Source organism: Bidens hawaiensis, unplaced genomic scaffold (genome assembly GCF_021521415.1).
Source record: "Bidens hawaiensis isolate Kalapana, Puna unplaced genomic scaffold, B.hawaiensis_p1.1 tig00047571_1, whole genome shotgun sequence".
NCBI classification, from domain to species: domain Eukaryota; kingdom Viridiplantae; phylum Streptophyta; class Magnoliopsida; order Asterales; family Asteraceae; genus Bidens; species Bidens hawaiensis.
The window spans coordinates 36,191-59,382 of NW_027498510.1; the positions used below are offsets into that span (position 1 = coordinate 36,191).

The 23,192-nt window shown below is 33.3% G+C and overlaps 1 protein-coding gene across 1 annotated transcript; it reads left to right on the top strand.

The window, feature by feature from the left end:
* The first annotated feature begins 14,868 nt into the window (after positions 1-14,868).
* LOC143597100 (polynucleotide 3'-phosphatase ZDP-like) lies at positions 14,869-20,697 on the top strand. Its single transcript, XM_077075694.1, has 15 exons — positions 14,869-15,174; positions 15,532-15,591; positions 16,668-16,721; positions 17,076-17,150; positions 17,249-17,452; positions 17,544-17,603; positions 17,858-17,911; positions 18,148-18,222; positions 18,572-18,628; positions 18,714-18,790; positions 19,816-19,897; positions 19,969-20,085; positions 20,163-20,284; positions 20,363-20,432; positions 20,526-20,697. Exons 1-15 carry the CDS (start codon positions 14,869-14,871, stop codon positions 20,571-20,573), a joined length of 1,461 nt encoding a protein of 486 aa, XP_076931809.1. The 3' UTR covers positions 20,574-20,697.
* Positions 20,698-23,192: the final 2,495 nt, after the last annotated feature.

Below are 23,192 nucleotides of genomic sequence, written 5' to 3' on the forward strand. Positions count from 1 at the left end.
TAACGGGCCAAAGGCGAAAATGAGTAATTTATTGATACGGGATCAAACGGGTGGGGTTGACCTGAAATATTTGTTGGCAATTTTTGTTTATATATTTATATCGACACGTTGAACCCACTTGACCTTTATTAGCAGGTAAAACCTTATGATTTCACCCGTCACCCTGCAACTATCGCTGTTACCTCTACCGCCACTAGGCCCGTTAGTAACCGCCTTAAAGGAATATATAGCCGTTGTACCCGCTTTCGTACTTATGTCTAAACTGCCTCATTTCAAGGTGAGTCAATTTTGGTCGTGACTTGAACCAAATTGATACTTTTTTATTTTTTAAAACAACCCGTTTGACCTGTTAAGGAGATAACTGACCTGCCCATTTTGCCAAACTTATTTAGTTTATATGTATAGCTTTTAAGCTTTAACTATTTTTTGCAGGTTTCTAATCATTTGAAAGTTCTCTTTATAAACTGTATACCGGGCATTAAGTTAAAGTCTAGAGGTGGCAATCTTGACCCAAACCATTTCAAATGGGTCAATTTGGGTTGTTTTAAAAATCATATGGGTTGGTTTGGGTCATAGATTTTAATAAGATGGGTCAAAATGGGTCACTTGAAATTCCACCATCTTATTTTCGGGTCAAAATGGGTCGACAAATTTAAAGAAATGGGTCGATGTGGGTTAGTGTCTTAAGGAAAAGGGGCAAGCTCGGGTTGAAACGGGTTTTGGATTGGAACGAGTTCGGTTTAGGTTTCGAGCCGACATGAGTTTTCGCACTGGACGGGTTGGGTTTCGGTTTCCTTTGTTTCTTTTTGGTCGGTTTCGGAGCACTGGACGGGTTGGGTTTTCGGTTTCTTTTGTTTGCTTTTGGTCGAATTCGTTTTCGGCCTTTTGTTTCATTGTGGTCTGTTTTTTAGTTTCATTTCTGTTCAGTTTCAGTTTTTTAGTTTCGTTTTGATCGATTTTTTCGGTTTCGATCAATTCGGTTCAGTTTTGGTTTATGTTTCGTTTTCGCCGACATTCGTTTTCAGTTCATTTCTCGGGTTTTTTTTTAAAGAACGAGGGCAATGGAGGAAACGTTTTGGTGTTTTTACATTTTTCGTTTTTTATTTATATTTTGAGTTATGATTTTTTTATTAATTTTTTTGATTTGTTTTGGAGGGGTTTTTATTGGTTAATAAAAACCCCTCCAAAACAAATCAAAAAAATTAATAAAAAAATCATAACTCAAAATATAAATAAAAAACAAAAAATGTAAAAACACCAAAACGTTTCCGCCTTTGCCTTCGTTCTTAAAAAAAAAAAAAAAAAAAGAAAAGAAAAACCCGATCCGAAACCCGTTTTGACCCGTTCCGACCTTGACCCATTCCGACCCGGACCCGAACCTTTTGACCCTAACCCGTTCCGACCCAAACCAAAACAACCCTTTTTTTAGTTGACCCATTCCGACCCTAACCCATTTCAACCCTAACCCGTTCCGACCCATGACCCATTTTGACCCAACCCAACCCATTTGCCACTCTTAAGTTAAACCTTTTGATTTCACTCATTAAGAGAGAAACATAATCAGAATCGACCCATTCGTAAGTAAATTGGCTAAAATTGCCACCTCTAGTTAAGAAACATGTCGGGCCCATGTGGTCTCATGCTCGTATTCCTGGTTAGAATTATTCTCTGGACATTAGGTATGTTTTGCAGGTTATTATTCCCCATTTGGAACACAGTAGTCAATGGCGCTGGCACTCAGGCTCAGCTCAGAGAAGCCTGCTTTGTGTGCACCTACGTGTAGGGGTGTTCATCAATTCGGTTACTGGTTTATCTGGTTTGTTTCATACAGTTTCGGTTACAAACCGAACCGAATAAAAATTCTGTTTGGTTTTTCGGTTTTGGTTTCAGATTAATTGCGTTATAACAGAATTATGAACACACCTACCGAGGCCCACAGGCTCTGTGAACCGGGTTGAACCGAAAAACAAAAACCAGTCTGTGACAACAGAAAGGCTCACTTTAGCAAGGGATATTGGCACTTTCTTTTGCTGTGTAATCTGTTCATTAACTTGATTATATCCAACCACCTAGAATTTAATTTATCTTTTGATATTGAAACTTTAGTTTTTTATGAAAAATCCTGCATGGGCCAATTTCTAAGTTTCCCCTCTTTGATGTGCAAAATTTGTAAAATATCTTGAAATATGACATCTAGAAAAGTTGATTTTCTTTTATTTTTATTTTTCAAAAGAAGAGGTTCTTCGGGTTTGCAGCGAATATATGACACACAGTCCCACACACAAAAAAAGAAAAAAAAACACCGAAGAAAAACTAGCATGATTTAACTCGAACATATCCCCCGAAAATTTTAAATTTATTTTCACTTGACCCTTGTGTAGTAATGCTTTACTGTACTGGTTTTATTTCGTATAAAATGAAATTTTCTTTTAGGACATGTATTTTAACTATGGTTAAAAGTAAAATTGTATAATAGTAAGTAGGGGTGTGTAGAATTAGGGTCGGACCGAAAAAACCCGACACCGGACCAACCCTAATTTTATACATATGGTTTCGGTCCTTAATTTTTGTTCCAGTTGGGTTCGGGTCGGGTTTGGGTATGTGACCCTGAAGACCCTTACAAACCCGAATAACCGATAGATGAAAAAAAGAGTATGCAAAAACTAAAATAATATGCATGTGTGTAGCTACTTGCCTGCTTCTGATTGAACATAATACAATTCAATCTTCTATTAAACTGCCACTGTTAATCTGCAATCGCTTCGATTCTTGTGGTTTTTGGTTCACCATCTCCATTCTATCAAACTGCTACTTGTTCATGGAGGCATTTCATCGAATACTTGGAGGGCATACTGAACCAAACAGTAAATTAAGCCTATATTGATGAATTAAGCACCAAAATTGAACAATTATATCATGCTATTCAATATAATCTGAAGATTCGTGTACCTAATTGAACATACACTTCAAAATCACAATGAAACTGCGAATCGATCATGAAGACAATTACAAACAAAACATGAAAATTTACCCGTTTGATTGTGGATTACTCTGTTAATCTTTCAGAAGATGCATTTGAAACGCATGCACATCATTTGTTGCGGTTCAGACCATATAATTTTCTTCGATTCAGACCTACAGGAGCGGAATTTCCGGTCTCTATTCAATTGAGGAAAACCGATGAACCGACCATTGCTAGGACCGAACCCGATTGTCTCCAAGTGATCTAGTTTTCGGTCTTCATAATCCACACATCTCGGTTATCAGGTCGGGTCGGGGTTCTCTCTGTTTGAGTCGGGTTTTGAACTTTGCACACCCTAATAGTAAGACTGGAAAGAGAAAGAACTTAAAAATCCCAATGAATATTTTGTTACTAACTAATAGGTATCCCAATTCACATAGTATGATTTGTTAGGAACAAAGTGGCGTAATGGAACAACACACGAACAAGCACACAACTTTATACTCGCAGTAAACAGAAAACAAATGATAAAACGACACAAGAATTTTACGTGGTTCGGTCCCAGCGAGGGACCTATATCCATGGGCTGCAACTAGGTTATTTCATTATTGATGCGCAAAGATTACAATTACATAACAAGGGTATAAATAAAGATGGACTAGGGTTAAGAACTTAATCAACAAGAAACAATAAATGGGCCTTTTAGTAAGATAATTAAACCCGGCCCCAGTGCTACCAACCCTTTTTTCACTAATGTCGTCACTAGCGCACCCACTAGTTCAATTTTCTCCAGGTTTATCAATCGCCAGTACCATATCCAAATTCCCATGACAAATCTATCAACAACAATCCAAACCGTTGAACATTCCGATCACAACCATCCCGTCTTCAGTTATAACAATAATAAACAAGAACAAATCGGAAATAGTGAACAAAAACAACAATGGCACGGGCCTAAATTTGACGGCTGTTCTACTGAACACTGTTAAGTTATAACCGATTTTCTCTTGCAATCACCAATAAATCAAGTGTAACACCCCGGCTTTAAGCGGAATACGACCGGGTGTAACGTACAGATCACTCATAAGCTCGTAACGCTATTAAAGCGACAATAATTATATTTATTTTATTTCATTACATCACAAATACACAATTTGACATTAATCAAATAACAATACAATAACTTTGAATTTCATTATGATATGTTTCTAATAACTTAATGGTCCAACTAATCTAGTCTTCAATCCTTAAATTAAACTTCAACATGCAGCACGTTTAAAATAATATAATTTGTCAACAATAATGTTGGTGAGAATTCATAAAGTTTTGCATATATATATATAATATGAAAAGTGTAAAATTCACAAGTCAAGATGTAATGTCTCAATCATAAAGTAAAAGAAAAAGTAAATACATGATATTCCCGTTCGCTTGACTTAAGTCAAATCTACTAAGGAACCCCCGTTGGCCGAGCTACTTGGAGTATAGATAATGATAATGATAATGATACCGTCCTTTATTAACAAAAGTTAAAAAAAATGGACGGCGCATGAACATCCCGTCGGACCCTCCCACTTTGCGTTTGAGTATGCGTATGAGTCTCTTCCACCAACAAAAACAATAAACAACTAGCACATAATCACATAATTTATAAGCAATATGATATGAAACAGTACATACAAGACACGCATATGAATTTTAGTTTAAAACATTAAACATGAAATAACAAATGAAAGTTTGTAACGTGCTACACCCAAAAACGTTAAAGGATGAAAAAGGGGTTATGAAAAACTCACCTTTGAGTTTGAGGATACTTGGACGAAAAACCGAAAGCGAGTATAAGGAATGCCGAACGATCAAACGTCACGAACTATAAAGGAAATATATAAAGGAATCAAAACTAGCTATCGGGATTTAGTAGTTTGATTTTTAGAGTTTAAACGTTGTTTTAATATATATATATTATTTAATATTATTTTAAGTTTTAACGGATTTTTAACGGTTTATATTGTTTTAATATTAAACTTTAACACTAATATGCGAGTTACAATATTACAACGTACGAATTTTAAATGGAAAATTTATCTCGAATAATTATAATTATAATAACGCATTAAAGTTAACAAAATAAAAGCTAACTAATTTAACGGTCTATTTTAATACTATTTGGTTTATCATTTAAACAAGAATTTTAGTCTTTATGAAGCACAGGGGTTTAACGATAAAAATTTTATCTCGTAAACAAGCGTTTTATAAATAGTTACGAAAAGCATAAATAATATATTAACGGTCGATGCGATAACTTTAACGAATATGAAATTGTTTGGCTTTTAGATGATAAAAAATGATAAAATTTAGTTTATATTAAATTTTATTTAATTAAAAAAAAATTATTTAACTTATAATATTTTTTACAAATTGCTTTTGATTTATAATATGAAAGAAAAGGTTTAAAAAATAAAACATTGACAAGGGGCTGACCCGAGTTTGAACCCGAGTCCTCTGGTTTACATCCAAGAATACAAACCAACTGGACTAGCTTAACAATTGATTTAAAGATAGAAACAGTAATATAAGTATATAAACTTCAAGTTCATCTTTTTCCTCAAAACCCTAGGTTCTTAATTCTGTCAATTTGTTCCAAGTTTGATCAATTAACTTTAGGGGTTTTGTTTGTTGGTAAAAAACAAATCAGAAACATATAAAAATTACCTGGAGTTGTAAAGTTTTGACAGTGAACGGCAGGTGGCCGAAAAAAAAGAACTATGAAGGCCGATTACGATATTAAAGAATGTTTTTGTTTAATTTTGATGCTGTGAGCGAGTTTAGAAAGATGTTTAGGATCTATTTATACTATTAATTGGAGTGTTTATCGATAATTGTGTTAATGTGATTTTAAAGACTGGCCGGTGGTTATGGAGAAATTTCCAGCTAATTGAACGGTAAAATTACACGTTATAATTGATGAATACGAGTTTATTATTGAGGTTATAGGCCGTTACACGAAGTGATTGAGTGAATTGTGCGTTTATTGTGGTTAATATAGCCGCCAGAAGGTTGCTGGTTCGCCGGAAAGATGCGCCGGTCGGAAAAGCAGGTTTAACGGGAAAGGGGGCTTGCCAATTTATTATAGGAAAAATTCCTAAAATAGCACTTTCTAGAGAGAGAAAGCCCAAAATAGCCTTTTTTCCTCAGAATTTTTTAGAATTTGGACTCTCCAGACGCATTGGAAAAAGATAATAAAGATGAGGGAGCAGGCCAAATCTTTAAAGAAAGTTAGGGAACAAACCAGATTTAGGAAAATATTGACGTCAAAGTCCAAATAATTTTGAAATGTTGAAGCAAAAGTTCAAATTTTTCCTATAAACTTTTTATCTCAAAATACTGTCTTGAGAGACTGTTTTTCATGTTTTCTACCTTTTCCGTCCATATTTTCAAATTCTTGGAAAAAGAGATTTTTAAATCTCGTATTGAGAGACGAGATTCTACCACCACCACCACCCATCGTTCGCCTCTACCACCACCACTACCGCCACCATCCACCACCACTACCACCACCCACCGTTCGCCACCACCACCATCTACCCCCACCACCCACCCACCGTCCGCCACAACCATCGATCACCACCCACCACCATCGTCTGCCACCACCATCCATCACCACCAACCATCGTCCTCCACCACCTGATGGAGGACGGTGGTAGACGGTGGTGGTGGAGGTCGGTGGATGGTGGCGGACGATGGTGGTGGGTGGTGATCGATGATAGTGGCGGACGGTGAGAACCATTTTAGGAATTGAGAACTAATATATATATATATATATATATATATATATATATATATATATATATAGGATCATGCGAGAACTTTTTGGAAATTGAGAACTATGAAAACCATTTTAGACCACAAAAAACCCAAAAATAAAAAAATCATAAAAAGACACAAAAATAAAAAAAGTAAAAAAACCAAAACTCTTATTTATCATCCCGGTTTCTAAAAAAAACAAAAAAATAAAATTCTTGGTTTAGCTAAATTATACATATATGTATGATATGTACATATATGTACACATATGTTTTTTTGACACACATATGTATAATTTAAGGTAAATGATTATGTACATATGTGTACATTACGTAAACTAGAGATTAAATGAAAGTATACATATGTGTATAGGTATAATAAGAATTAATTTTTTTTTATTTTTTTATACACATATGTATAATTTAAGGTAAATGATAATGTACATATGTGTATATTACGTAAACTAGAGATTAAATGAAAGTATAGATATGTGTATACGTATAACACGAATTAAAAAAAAAACTTTTTTTTCGTTGTTTTTATACACATATGTATAATTTAAGGTAAATGATAATGTACATATGTGTACATTACGTAAACTAGAGATTAAATGAAAGTATACATATGTGTATAGGTATAACACGAATTAGAAAAAAAAAATTTTTAATGAAACCATAATGAAATATAAGAATTTTTGGTTTTTTACTTTTTTAAACTTTTAATTTTTTTTTGTTTTATAATTTTTTACATATTTTTATAGAGATTTTTTTAGTGGTCCAAAATGGTTCTCAAAGTTCTCAATATGCCAAGAGTTTTCTTAGGATCCTTACCATATATATATAGGGGATGGCTCATGCGAGAAGTCAAGTTACAGCGAGAAGTGCGAGAAATCAATCTGGACCATTGACATGTGTAATCAACGGATTAGAAATGTTATGGCAAACTTGTAATTATGAAGATATTAATGTAACAAGATTTCAATGGAGAAGGATAATTTGGTATTTGTCTTGTTGACTTTTCAAATGAAACTTAAGTCATTAATAACATTTATTTGTTATTATTACTAACTAATTGAAAATTACCTATAAATTTTTTTAGTTGTTAATTTTTAATTGATGTCATAAACCAACCTAATGCTAAAAAATATAATTTTAATCAAATACTATAATATCTTCAATCATATTTTTTTTAAATACGTTAAATATTATATATTGAATACACAGATTTATGTATTACATACATAAAATAGTGTAGGTGGAATCATTAAAACGTATGTGAAAATTTTACAATTGTAGGCTATTAACATGATTTGTTATTTATTATATGTAGTTTAATGTGAAAATAAAAAAAAATTATTTTGTACCGTGTAGGGTTTATATATGTACTGTGTGGGTGGTATCATGAATGTGTAGATAAAAATTTTACAAGTGTATGTTAATATCATTATCCATTATTTATTATATGTAGTTTAATGTAATAAAAATGTTTATTTTTTACTGTGTAGGTTCATATTTGTACTGTTTACGTGGTATTTTGAATTGTATATATCTAATTTTTATCGTGTGTAGGTTCGCATATGTAGTGTGCATTTGGTACTTCGAATTGTGTATGTATAATTTTGATTGCGTGTAGTTTCATTTATAGTGTGTAGGTTCATATATGTACTATGTAAGTTCGTATATGTATGTGTAGGTAGTATTTCAAATGATGTATGTGCAATTTTATCGTGTGTAGATTCATTTGTGTAATGTGTAGGTTCTTATATATACTATGTAGGTGGTATTTCGTATTGTGTATGTGCGATTTTATTCATGTGTACATTCATTTATATATTGTATACGGTGCTATTGAATTTTAACAACCATTATTTGGATATAGGTATAAAATTCAAATTACAAGAATAAAAATTTAAAATGGATAAATAAAAAAAATGAATTTGATTTAAAAAAAGAATTCAATATAGGTTGATTTTACTATATATTAAAAAATATAAAAACAAATTAATTGTAACTTCTTCATATATTATGACCTATCAAATATGAAAAAATACATCTTTGACTATAACACCCTTTTTCATTAAATAAATGATAAAATGAAAGAAAAAATGTGATTGGTTGGATTCATATCTCGCACTTCTCGCAATAAAAATACTTTCGAAATGAACCCAATCCTATATATATATATAGGATCAGGATCATTTGAGAACTTTTTGGGAATTGAGAACTATGAGAACCATTTTGGACCACAAAAAACCCAAAAATTAAAAAAAATCATAAAAAACAAAAAACACAAAATTAAAAAAAGTAAAAAAAAACCAAAACTCTTATTTATCATCCCGGTTTCCAAAAAAAAATAAAATAAAATAAACGAAAAAAATAAAATTCTCGGTTTAGCTAAATTATACATATATGTACATATATGTTTTTTTATACACACATGTATAATTTATGGTAAATGATAATGTACATATGTGTACATTACGTAAACTAGAGATTAAATGAAAGTATACATATCTGTATAGGTATAATACAAATTAAAAATTTTTTTTTCCGGTTATTTTGTAACGCCCCGGAAATTTTGTAACCGGCTTGATCGTTTATAAAAGTTTTTTTTTATAGGCTGGGTTTCACCTTTCTAATTTAGGAGCCTTTTTAATATGTTTTATAAGTCCATTTATCCGCCTGTTATGCTCGTTTATTGATCAATTCTTTGTTTAGGATTAAAATCCGGCGACTGTTTAGTTTTCCGGCGACGATGGCGGCAGTTTCTAGTGACAGGAACTGGTGTCTTTGATGCTTCTTGTCGAGAAAAACGCGTGGATATATTATTTGCCCAAAGCGGAGTTCGTTTGATAGGGTTTTGAGTTATTCGACTGGTAACGCGTAAAACGAACGAATCTGGAGTTTGTTTTCTGTGCTGACACCTGTGGGGGCAGGTGCGGCTTGCGATACCCGGCAATTTATGGTTAACACCGTTAATACAATCTCCGTTATCTCAAACACTCATTCATGCGTTTTACTTAATTGGGGTAAATTAAGTGTGTCGGTTATTGCACAAACATTCACGTTGTGGTAATTGGAGAATTATTGAATCACACGAGTCTGACCCGAACGTTGATGAAATATGAAATAATACCTCAAGCATATATTTATAATATTATCAGTGTGAAATTTCATTCTAAATGATTATGTGTTTAGTTTATAGCTCGTTTCATGAAATTGCGATCGATTGCGCGTGCTTTGTACGTTTTCGGCCTTTATAAAATTGTTTTAGCAAAGATACCGACGGGGCTTTATTTTTACTAACTTGGGTTAGTATTTTAGTCACAATGGTTCGTTATAACCCGGTTCATTGTTAAAAAGTTCGTTTAAAGCCAAGCTTGTTTCAACAAGGACTATTATTGTAATTAAGAATTAAAAGAATATTAAAATAAAAATCCCCAACACTAATTCCCCCCAAAACCATCGATGATTGCAGCCATTCTCCCTCACTCACAATTTCAAACCACCAACACACCCTAGTTATCTTCAATTCAACCTTGGGTCTTGCAATTGGTGGTGCCTTTGATTGATTCTCAGGATTCCTAACGTTAATTGGTAAGTTTTATGTATCAATTTTATGTTTTGATGAGTTCTTGATAAACCCTAAATGTACAAACTTCTATAATTTTGATGAATATGATGTTAATTGATAATTTAGAACCCTAGAGATGTCATAAACATGTTAGAGTTTGAGTTTTGTTCATAACAGTTTCTGACAGATTCGTACTCGTTTATTGTTCGGTCTGTAACTAGATGAAAATATATTGTTTTTGATCTATTCTTGTTTCTATGATGTTCTAATTTGAGTCTAGTTTCCAGAAAGGTATAATATGTAACTTTTGGACGAGATTTGAATGCTTTTTATGATTTTATAAGATCGAGTGTCAAAGCTGATGCGGGATGACGGATTCTGGTATGTCTTCCCGACATCATAACTCTTTTTCGACAAGTCCAAATTGGTTGGTTCCATTTTTGGAAGTTAATATTTTGAGTTAGGAACCAAACCCAATTGGAATCGTTTAATTGTTTTGGGTAATGATTTTTATAAAAATAAAACCATTTTGTTGCGCACTGAAATAGCTGCACATACCTTTCTGTGTTGGAGGGATGTTTATGATTTTTATGCGCACTAGAAAAATAAAACAAAAATATCTTTAGAAGCCTAAGACATTTATTAAACGTTTTTAAAAATTTCATAATTTATTTCTATGGTTTTCCTATGTAATAAAATACATCTTTGCATGCTAAAATCTGCATGTTATACTCGTTATTGATCGATACGTTCGTTTTAGGCTTAACCGGTGAATGTTCAATTGTATTCTTGTCGGGGCTGTTTGAAGTGAGGTTTTGCTCCGTCATCTTCCTAGGTATGTCATATGTGTTTTACCTTAGTATCGTGGGCTACGAAGCTCGTTTGATTGATCAATTGTCAATAGATTGAAAAACTAGGATTTCATTTGTCTAGTTTGTTGATTGTTGCGTTTAGCGCGTTGTTTGAGGGAATTAACAACCAATTCAGATTGTGTAGCCTTGATATGTTATACGGGCTGTGAAAACTAAATTTTTATGTTAATGGGCCTGAATTGGTTGTCGGTTACTCAAACGGGTCGGTATAACGCGAATTCGCGTTTATTGGTAGTTTGTGCATCATGCTTGTGAATTTCCGACCCATCCAACTCGTGTAGCGTCGTGTGGACTTGTTGGCTGTGATTTTACTAAATTTGGTCCACACGGGGCTGATTTGGTTGCTAAGTGCACAAACAACCCGTTAACGCGCGTATTCGATAAAATTAACAACTTTCGGGTGTAGTTTGGAAATCCTTTATCCCCGGAATTAACTAAGGGTGGTTTTGGCAAATACATGGCCTCGGGGGCTTATGTAAAAAGTATTAGTATGGTTGGGGCTTTAGGTCCATCAAACCATATTAGAACGCCTCGTAGGATAAACGAGTCGATTTGGTACCGTTAGTAATTATTGTTCATAATCCGACAGGCTTTTGAGTTGTGGGAGTACTTAAGGGTCCTCTAGCCCGTTGTGATTGTGTGCCTCGTGTCAGGTGAGTTCATGATGCCCCCTTTTACTCTTTTCAAGTTTTGGGCTAGCATACACACCGTATTACAATCTTACCCGATTTTACTCGTTTAAACTCTTTGGATGGTATTACATAGCCTTATTTGTATTTGTGGACTTATGAAACTATGTGTGAATTATATTCTATGCCTTAGGATATTTGAGACTCGTTTATGGTCATATATTCCTTAAGGTTATATATATTACTTATGGCCTAGGCTCAAGGATATAGGCTTACTCGTATCATTGCATGTCTTGAGATGATATTTATGTATGTATACGCATGTGTTACTTTATGACCATAGGCTTACTTTTAGTATGGTATATTTTGGAATGATGTGTATATATATATATACGTATGTTTATACATGCGTTATTTTATGGCCAATTATTGGCGATGTTAAATAGTAGTTATCGACTAAGGATGTTTGCGTATGCCTACTTTGTGTTTGCATACGTTGGATGGAATGTTACGTGTTTGGGTTGTACGTGTGCTCGACCCTGATGTTATTACTCGGATGTTACGTGTTTGGGTTGTACGTGTGCTCGACCCTGATGTTATTACTCGGATGTTACGTGTTTGGGTTGTACGTGTGCTCGACCCTGATGTTATTACTCGGATGTTACGTGTTTGGGTTGTACGTGTGCTCGACCCTGATGTTATTACTCGGATGTTACGTGTTTGGGTTGTACGTGTGCTCGACCCTAATGTTATTACTCGGATGTTACGTGTTTGGGTTGTCCGTGTTCTCGACCCTGATGTTATTACTTGGATGATAAGCATAGGGATATAATTATATAGATATATAAGTATGACTACTTATGGTTCATTATGGCCTAACTGTTCATATCCCGTATTATATTTTAAACATTTGGAATAATTTATATAGATGTCAATATTTTAAACACTTGGAATGATTTATATAGATGTCAATATTTTAAACACTTGGAATGATTTGTATAGATGTCAATATTTAAAACTTGAACTCACTCAGCTCAAGCTGACTTTGTGTGTATGTTAGTGTGAGTTTCAGGTTAAGAGGAGGATGCTTACCGCTTGGACGTGCTCGAGACTACTCGTTCGGTTGAAGGCATAGCTAGTCGGGAAAATTTAATAATGAAGACTGTTTATTTTTAAGTTATTACTTAATGTATTTAAATTTGGTTTTGGGCACATTTCCCGGTTTTTGAGAACTTGTTTTAGTGCTTGTGAATTTCCGCTGATTTTATACTCTGAACTAGTTTTTAAAATGAAATGGGTTGCCTTGAGTTTAAAAGAAAACTTTGTTAAGTTTTGGAAATCTTGGTAGGGTATGATGGTTAATAGTAATTACAGTTCCTTGTTCTATGGTTCATCTGCTCTTCATTAAAATATTTGTCTCAACAATCACATTCGCTCTAATTTCCCTGAAATTTGTAGAAACACAATTGTGAAGAAAATACACAATTCTGGTGAAAAACAAAATCCGGCAGGCGCATAAACGTCAGCCGCGACATCAACAGAAAGTGATGGCGGCGGTTTAACGTTATAAAGCAAGGGACGACGGCGAGCGGTGATTGTGACTACGGCTGCGTCAGCAGGGAAAGGCAGCAACGGTTCTGTAAGAGCATTCCCAGCCTATTCTATTCTCTACAGTATATACATGTATATCATATAATTATACTAAAATCATTGCATTTTATCTCTCTTTTTCAATTAAATAATGATTTTTATACCTTTATTATTATATTTTCTCTCTCATTCACTTACAGTTATTTTCAGAAAATATTAAAAAATTACACGGGTGTGAATAATGAAACCATAAATTTAACTTTCACATATGACATTTTCTCTCTCATCTACTCACAACTACACATAATCATACCATATAATTTACAAAACCCACTCACTCACAAAAATATAGGAAATAGGCTGAGAATGCTGTAAGCGTGATTGAGGTTGGGGATTTGGGGGAGTAAACGATAAAGAGGTAAAAGGAATGTCAGGTTCGAGGCATAGAAGCCTGGAGGGGAGAAGGGGTTTTAGTTATAATTTTCTTTTTAGACAAAAAAACCCTCCTTTTTATCCTTCATACAAAAACCAAACTTCTTATTTGATCATAACTCTTCATTTCTATATTTATGATACCAATGAAACCTAGCTCAAGCTGAGCCTTTGTTCGTTTAAGTATTTCCTTGAAATAGACCAAGCCAATTCGAGTCAGGTTTGCTTACGAGCAAAGCTCTAGCCAAAAAACTTAGCAATGGTTTAAAAATCGGTTCGTACCAGCCGGTCAAACCGGTTATACCGGATTTTGGTAAGGCAACCGGTATTTAAAGGCCAACATTTTGGGTAGTATGTTAGAACATCGTACCACCGTTTTTTTAAAATACCGGTTTAAACCGGCAAACTGGTTTAAAACCCAAGAAATTTTTGATATTTTTTGTGGCTCATATTTTTAAAACTTACTTTTATCCTAGCGGATAAAATTGATACGAGTAAACATAGTAAACGACGATTCTTTAATCAACCAATTTTGTATATGTAAATCCAATGTTGGATACTTTACATATTTTGTAATTGATAAGTTCGTATACAAAGTGTAAACTTCCTATTCGACTCGATTATTGTTCATTTGTTATGTTTAATTCATGTGTGGTGTTTATTAATGTACTTTCAAATTATTTTTAGTTGAAGTTGTATTCATTTTGAACTACTGGACAAACTATTCAAACCTGGTTGAACCTCCCAGTTCACCCGAATATGCTATTTAAATCAAATCCGGTACAAGTAAAATACCGGTTTTTAAAACATAGGCTCGAATCAAGCCAAGCTTCAGAAAATATATCGAGCAGAGTCGTGGCCGACTCTTTTGCACACCTGGACCGACTACATTAGTCAAGAATGGCGGGAAAACGTTCATCACCGTCCTCACTCACTGACTGGCACAACACCCACCCTATACTGTTTAAACTCCACTAATATATCATCAATTAATCTCCACTGATATATGTTATTAATATCCTTTAATAATCCTCCTCGCATCCTTTTCATTTCCAGAAACCCTAGCTTCCTAATCACTCTATTGTACGCAATGTCTTCTTCAACGAAGATCATCGCGGAGTACGCAAAATCAGGCAAGTCAGCATGCAAGAAGTGCTCCCAGAAGATCGATTCCAAATCCCTGAGGTTAGGCTTGAAGGTTCGGGATCCTCGAGGCTACGATAGCGTCAAATGGCATCATTTCGGTTGCTTTTCGGCCTTGGATTCGGTTTCGGTGGCTGTGGCTGATATTGAAGGGTTTTTGGAACTTACGGTATAACTTTGATTGATTTTCCCTTTATTTTGTTTGGTTAGGAAGTCGTAGGATGGGTATAAGACGACTCCTATTGAACTGCGATATTAGATTTTAGGTTTTTGCTTTTCGGTTTCTAGTTGTAGATTTTAGAATTTTTGTTAAGGTCATTTTTTTAAAATTTTTATTTATCATTGTGTGTTTTGTCCTCGACATTGTGTTATGTTACTCAGCATTGTGTTACGTTTTGCTCGGCATTGTGTTATATTTTGCGATCCGTTGTGTCTTTGTACCCTTGCTAGATTTAGGAGACCGTGTAGATAACTTAACCCAAGGTTTTGGTACTGAATGATTTGATACTTGTGTTGTTTTGTTTAGGGGAGTGATCAGGAGAAGTTGAAGCAGTTGGTGATTGAAGGGGATAAGGCTTCTGTAAAGGTACTTGTAGAGATGAGATCGGTATTGAAACTAGGGGTGTGCACGGTTCGGTTTGGTTATCAGCCTCAACCGAATTAACAAATTGGTTTTCGGTTAATCAGTTTGGTTTATTCAGTTAGTTTTTTGGTTCTGTTTGGTTAATAACTTAAATCAAACTTGGGCTTAAATTTTGACTTAAAAATACATGAAATGGATGCATAAATACATGAAATTGAATGTATAAATACATGAAATGTCGATATAAATACATAAAATGAAGGTATAAAAAATAACATGAATATATGAATGGTTCGATGTGGTTAATTTCGGTTAACCTAGGGTACAAAAATAACCGATATCCACTTTTTGATTAATTTGGTTATAAGTTAATTTCGGTTCGGGTCTGTTAACGGTTTGGTTGTTGCTCATCCCTAACTGAAACCGAAAACGACTGAAAGTATAAATCAAATACCTTAAGGTATTTTGTCGGTTTGGGTTTGGTAGTTGGTACTGATATCATTGAAATATCTAAAAGTGTCAAAACTGTAAAAATGAAAAATGAGTACTGGTTTCGGGACGAAGGGTGCTCGGTACGGTACTCGATAAAAAATGCCTGTATGGATTTTAATGATGATAGGTAATATTTGCTTTATAGTCACACTTATGTGTTAAATTTGGCTGCTAGATACTTTGAGTTATGACTATGTGAAATGTAGTAGAACAAAAGAAGATAAGTGTGAAGACTGAATAACAGGAAAAGAAGAAAGAAGATAAATACATATCCACGTGTACTGTGATTTCAGTGTCATTTGTAAATGGCATGTTAATAAAGACATCTAAGAAGCCTTATTTCAGACCTTCACCTATTGGTCTTTTCCAGAATACTAGTGACTAAAACAAAAGTATAACATTATATCCAACATGAGAGATTTGAAATAATTTGATAGTATCTTGTTTTTCTTTTGATTTACATGTTAATTTCATTATATGTAATGCTGCAACTAGTGATGTTATGAGATGTTGCATAACACTGCATTTGCATTTTTTACTTTTTGTCTGAATCTTTCTTGAGGAGATAACTGTTATTTTTGAAACAGAGAGAAGGAGACGAAGTCACCGAGTCAGACAAAAGGGATCTAAAGAAACTAAAGGTAGGTAAATGTGGTATTTTTTCATATTGAAATTGTCATGGTCTTTTAATTAGCTACATCTAAAAATGATTTATCAATAACATACTTTAATTCTCACAGTCATATCAATATCATTATTTTTTTTCTTCCAGTTTTCATTCAATATAACTAATTAAGTTCAAAGTGAGAAAGTTTAGTTAAATAAGTAATTCCAAAGATCATTGTTTGTGAGCTAAAGTATAGATGATCAAGCATTGGAAAAGTATGAAAGTTTCATGGTCAATTTATCTACTTTTTACTTTATGATATGTTTTTTCATTTTTCATACCTTGAGTAAACTGATGACATTCGTGTGTTTCTGCTTTGTGCTTATAGACCAACGAAAATGAGGAAACTGGCCAAGAGAAAAAGAAAACTAGTCAAGAAAAAAAGAATGTTACAAACGAAAAGGTATTTTGTGACGCTATAGATATACAATTGTAGTAATCGTTTCCACTCAACAATAGTTTTTCAGTGCAACAACCTTACTTCTTTCTACTTGTATAAAGATTGTTGCAGAGTATGCAAAGTCAGGAAGATCTTCATGCAAGAAATGCTCTGAGAAGATAGAATCCAAATCTTTAAGATTGGGAGTGAGTAGTTGGGACCCACGCGGGTTTGCGAATACTAAATGGCATCACTTAGACTGCTTTTTTCCTCTAGATGTAGACCTTGTTTCACCTGAATCAATCGAAGGGTTTACAGATTTGAAGGTGAACATTGGATTCTTTTCATTATTTGATTAGGGAATTCAGTATATTATATGATCATTTGTATTGAGTTGTATACTTTCTCGTTGTTCAGAGCAGCGATCAAGAAAAGCTGAAGAAACTGGTGGCTGAACAGGATCAATCTTCTAAGAAGGTACTGCTTACTACAAGATACCTATATAATTGTACTGGCTGCATTTTTTACGAACAGTTGCCACTTAATACAACGTTGGATGCGCAATTTTCCTTTAAAAATAGTTTCTAAACTTTTTTGTTTGAAGATTTGTTCCATTACTCTGAGATCCATGCTTGTGAAGCTAAGTGTGATACATAACTTGTTAATATTTCTATGAACCATAAAACATTTGTTTGCTCTTATTTTCATTGGCTTATTCTGGTTGGTGACAGTCAAATGAAGATGGTGAAACAGAGTTGCAGGGATTAGATCAGAAGAGTGAAAAGGTATTAACATCTGTTTCTGAGCTTCAAATTTTCAAGCTTCTTAGACTTGTGAAAATCGTCGCTATATATTTATTTGGAAGCTGCGTAGCAAGAATAATGGTTTAACTTTAACTAGAAAAAAAATCATCTTAGTTACAAACTTAATTCATGCTACATTTTCTACCTGACTTTTTAACTCTTTTGCTCTTTTTAAAGAGTTTCATAATTTATGATACTTTTAACTTTCTATATTTTAGATATCTGATTCACCAGATGAGGCCATTGGATTCGAGATAGCCTTTGCAGTTAGCGATGTCAAGGACAATTATAAGGTAAGATCACCCGTAAGTGAATTTTACTTAAATTTCACGAGTTAACATGTTAAATCATCTTATTTCTTCATTGTTGATTATATTATTATCATTATCATTGTTATCTTTTTCTTTTTTTTTTTGCAAATGTCCTTATCTTAATGGATCAAACACGAAAATTTAAAATAGCTTAAAAGGAAATGGATCAAAAGTCACTTAAGTGTTTGCTTAATGCATAAAAACCTTCTAAATTATATTATACAAAATGTTAGGTTACTATCAAGTATTACAATTCTTGTAAACCTATTTGACCCATTACCTGCCCTGCTCATTCTAACACCTTATATACTTATAATAATTTTTTTTATAGGGTGCAACACTACAACCAAAATGGAAGGCGTTCCAGACGATCATATATCTTGAACGGGTGAGCCCATGTTAACGAGATTTTATAAGTTCAATAACTCAACACCATGACATGCTTTGATCTTAACCAGTCATATAATATGTAGGATGAAGGCCTCCATGGTTCAAAAAAAATTGCTGCGTTTGATTTTGATGGATGTCTTGCAAAAACATCAGTTCAAAGGTACTTGCTAATATATATTATCTTCAAGGTGTCTGCTTTTGAATTCCCTTTCAGTGCATATATTTGTTTATATAATTACATTCTAAGTAAATTAGATGGATGGTCCTTATGAATTAGCCCAAGTTATGGCTTTCGTTCCTATGGTTTAAAATTACGATATAATCCCTATTCCCTAACAATTAACCACCTTCTTTGGTTTCATCCATGGTCCTAAAAGTTAACAGGGTTAATTTGATCCGTTAGTTTCAGGGAAACGAGCCAAGCCGCTTGTGAACTACTCGAGATTGGCTCGCTAAAAGTTCGAATCAAGCCGAGTATAAACGAGCTCAATCTAAAAATAAGCCTATTTATTACAAGACAAGCTCAAGCCCGGGCTTCGGTTATCGAGCTCGAGCTGGCTCGTAAGCCTAAGCGAGCCTTTTATTTATATAATTTCATTTAATATATTTGTATGCGTTTATATAATAGTTACTATATATATATATATAAATATGATTAATTTAAATAAATAATATATGTAATGTATAAAAATTAAATTAAAATTTATGTAAAAATAGTTAGAAATTGGTTAAAAAATAATATATGAGCCGCGCTCAAGCTTGAGAAACCGTGCGCCAGCCGAGCTTGTGCTCAAGCTCTCTATAGTTTAAACGAGCTGAGCTTGAGTCTAGTTAAGCTCGGGTTCAGGCCGGCTCGTTACACCCCCTATTTAACAGTAAATTAAACCTTTGCATAAAAAATATAAATAAAAATACATAATCAAACAGCAAATTAAAAACCTAATTTGGCTGGTTACTCTATCTCTCTACTCTTTCTACTTCATCTCTCTCTAATGTCTTGTTTAGTTCACATTTTCAGTGAGAGAGATGTAGATTATTTAAATACTATTTAGAATTATATATGTGGATAATTAGAATTATTTATGTGGGATAAAGTATAATTGCTTCTAAATTCAAGGTGGTTAAAGTGTAACTTTTGTAAGGGTAAAATAGTCATTTACTCGTAACGTTTTTGTATAATTACAGAGTAGGTGCAAATGCGTGGTCTCTTATGTATCCTTCAATACCAGAGAAGTTACAAAGCTTGTATAATGATGGATACAAACTGGTTCACAACTTCCCCTTTTCCTTTTCTTTTATTTTTTACTTTATAACGTGACCCACAAACACCTCGACCAGGTTATCTTCACTAACGAGTCAAATATCGAGCGGTGGAAAAACAAGCGTCAAGTAGCTGTAGATTCCAAAATTGGAAGACTAGACGCTTTCATCAAGCTCGTGAATGTCCCGATTCAGGTGGTGGTCAACTGTTTCACCGCATATAACTGCTTTTGTTTATATTAATATTATTAACATTTAAAAAACTTGTACAGGTTTTCATTGCTTGTGGCGCAAGTAAAGGTCAAGAAGTGGACCCCTTTCGCAAACCGCAATCGGGAATGTGGCGCATCATGGAACAACAATTTAACTCGGGAATTCCAATCGACTTGGACCAGTAAGTATTATCATTATTTTCATAACTTCATTTTGTAAGTTTAACATTATAACAAGTGATTCGTGACATATATTTAAGGTCATTTTATGTTGGTGATGCTGCTGGAAGAAAAGATGATCATAGTGATGCTGACAAGAAGTTTGCAGAGGTAACATACATCATCATTTGATTTTGTGTATGCATATCTATCTTTATTAATTATTTTATTTATTATAATTGTGTAATATTATTGTGGTTGAAGAAAATTGGGTTGAGGTTTTACCTTCCTGAGGAATACTTTGATGCATGAAGAAGGAAGGATATTATAACAAGCTGCACTAAGTCTACTATTTTGTTATTTTGACTTGCTCTGATGTATGAAGAGAGCTCTACCTAAGTAGGTTTGCATGAAATCTATGAAGGGTTAATACTTAAACTTCTTAGTTTAATGGTAAGCTCAGTTCTTCTCTTGTGATGGTGTACTAGTGGAAACAAATATTTAAATGGAAAATTGAGACTATAACTCTTGAACCAACCCCACCCCTTGTAGTGTGGTGGTAAAGGTGTTGGTGTTACGCAATAAGTTGTGGTTCGAGCTTCAGAAGAGGGCGTAAAAAAACTGCTGAATAAGATATAAGCCTGAAATAGTTCTCAGTGATGACAATATTAACAGCATACATAAACATGTAACTGGTAACTTAATCTTGATAATAAACAAATAACGAAAGATTGGCAAATTGGAGAAAAAAACTTGATTGACGAAACTGGGGGCTTAAGTCAAGGAATTCGGGTTTGGCCCAGCGGTTTGCAACGATATTGAAACTTGAAAGTGTTATTGGTCTTATTCGTCACATTGTCAATGTTAATTATTATCGTCAATTGATCATAGTTGAACTATTAGAATTCATTTTACTATTATTTTACCTAGGTTAACTTATATTCAATGTGTTTAAAATAGCAAGAACTGAAAGTAAAGATAAATATAACAAAACAAAATAATTTATAACCAGAAAAGGCTTTTGAAAAAGAATTTAGCTAAACAAATAATTGATATGGGTCCGTTTGTGAGTAACTAGTAGAGTAGTATATTTGAATTCTCCCTAAAATATTTGTCTTCCACTGTAAGTCATGATAATTTCTGATATATGGATAAAGTAATCAAAACTGAAATAAAATAAATTAAAGTAAATTAAAAAGGGGGCAAAAGACAAGAAGTTACTTATTAGTTATTTGAGATTTCATTTAAATAATTATATTTTTATAATAATCATTAACTGTGTGTTGTTGTTGAGTTCTATCCAAAATTCATCATGTAATATTATGTTATACAGTATGACTGGATGCTGACTGTATACTCGTTAAAGTCTCTGTTAAAGCTATCTGAGCCTGTTGTGGTTTTATGTTAAAAGGGGCTTCGACGAGTTTTGTTATATCACTATTTTACATTTAATTCAAATACTAAATTAAACTTAAACTAATGTATGTAATTTAAAACATTATCAAATAAAATAAACTTTATAAAAAAACATAAAATAAAACAACAAATAAAGAACCTAAAAGAAAAAAATATATAATATTGAAGGACCTATTACAAATATATAAAAAATATTTAAGAATATTAAATATGTCATTTTCTTAAAAATTATTATGGCATGCCCTTATTTTATGTGAGTTCTTATTTTTTTTGTCATCTTTTATAAAATATATTATGTCATGTACCATATTTTTTGTGATCCCCTATTTTAATATTTTTTTTATAAATATTATTATGTCGTGTCCCCAATTTTATGTGATCCCTTATATTTATGTTATTGTTTATAAATATTATTATTGTTACTAGGGATGAGCGTTTTCTGTACGGGTATCGATTGGTATCGATATCGTACCGTTGGTAACCAGTTTTGAGTTTTCGGTATTTGTACGATACCGGTACCAGTACCAACTATTTTTGAATTTCGGGATTGGGATTTTCGGGATCTGTATCGGTCGGTACCGGTACCATCCCGAGCTCATTCCTAGATGTTATATCCTTTATTTTTGTGATCTCTTATTTTTTTATGTCATATTTTATTAAAATATATACAAAAACAAAATGTTAAATAATCTTAAGTGTTTCAATATATTATTATTATTATGCCAATTTAATTTGAAAAGTTGACGATATAATTGCACGGACGTCTATGTCTCTCTATCAATGACGAAGTTTACTTAGGGCCGGGGGAGGTCCCGGCCCCCCTGTTTTTTTTGTTTAGTAGTGTAAATTTACCCGTCTTTGTCCGAAATTTTTTATGCGTGGTGTAAATTTAGGCGTTTTCGGCCGAAAATTTGAGTCCGCCCCCCATTGTTTGTGAATTTTTGTATACGTTTTGATCCCTCTCCGATGTCTTAGTCCAAGCTTCGCCACTGCTTTCTCTCCCTTCCTCCCTCTTTCTTTATTTCTTTTACACATATTTAAATAACCTGTTAAACGAACACATTATATATTCTGGGCTTTTACTTTTCATTTGATATTTGTTACCACGAGTTTAAATGTTACATAATATAAAACAATGACACCAGTACGTTTCCATACCTGTTTGCTTAAATTACAAATATATTTTATAAAACCAATATTTATTTATTTCTTTTGCTTTTAACACTTTTGGTTTTCTCGCGTCTGAAGCTGTGGAGCTACTTATCCGAGTTTAACGGGTCATGTATAGTAATGTTATGTCTCTAAAATCAGCGGATGCGAATTTTAAAGGATTAAGTTTTGCGATTCGAAAAAGGAATACTGATAACCCGCTTGAATTATGTTTCTATGGAAAAAAAAGATTATGATTTTCTCTTTTGTTAACTAGAGCAGTAAAGGCAATAGAAACCAGTAAGTTTGAAGACTCAATTTTGGTATATACGTTGTGATGGCTAGACTGTAAATTGACTTCACTCC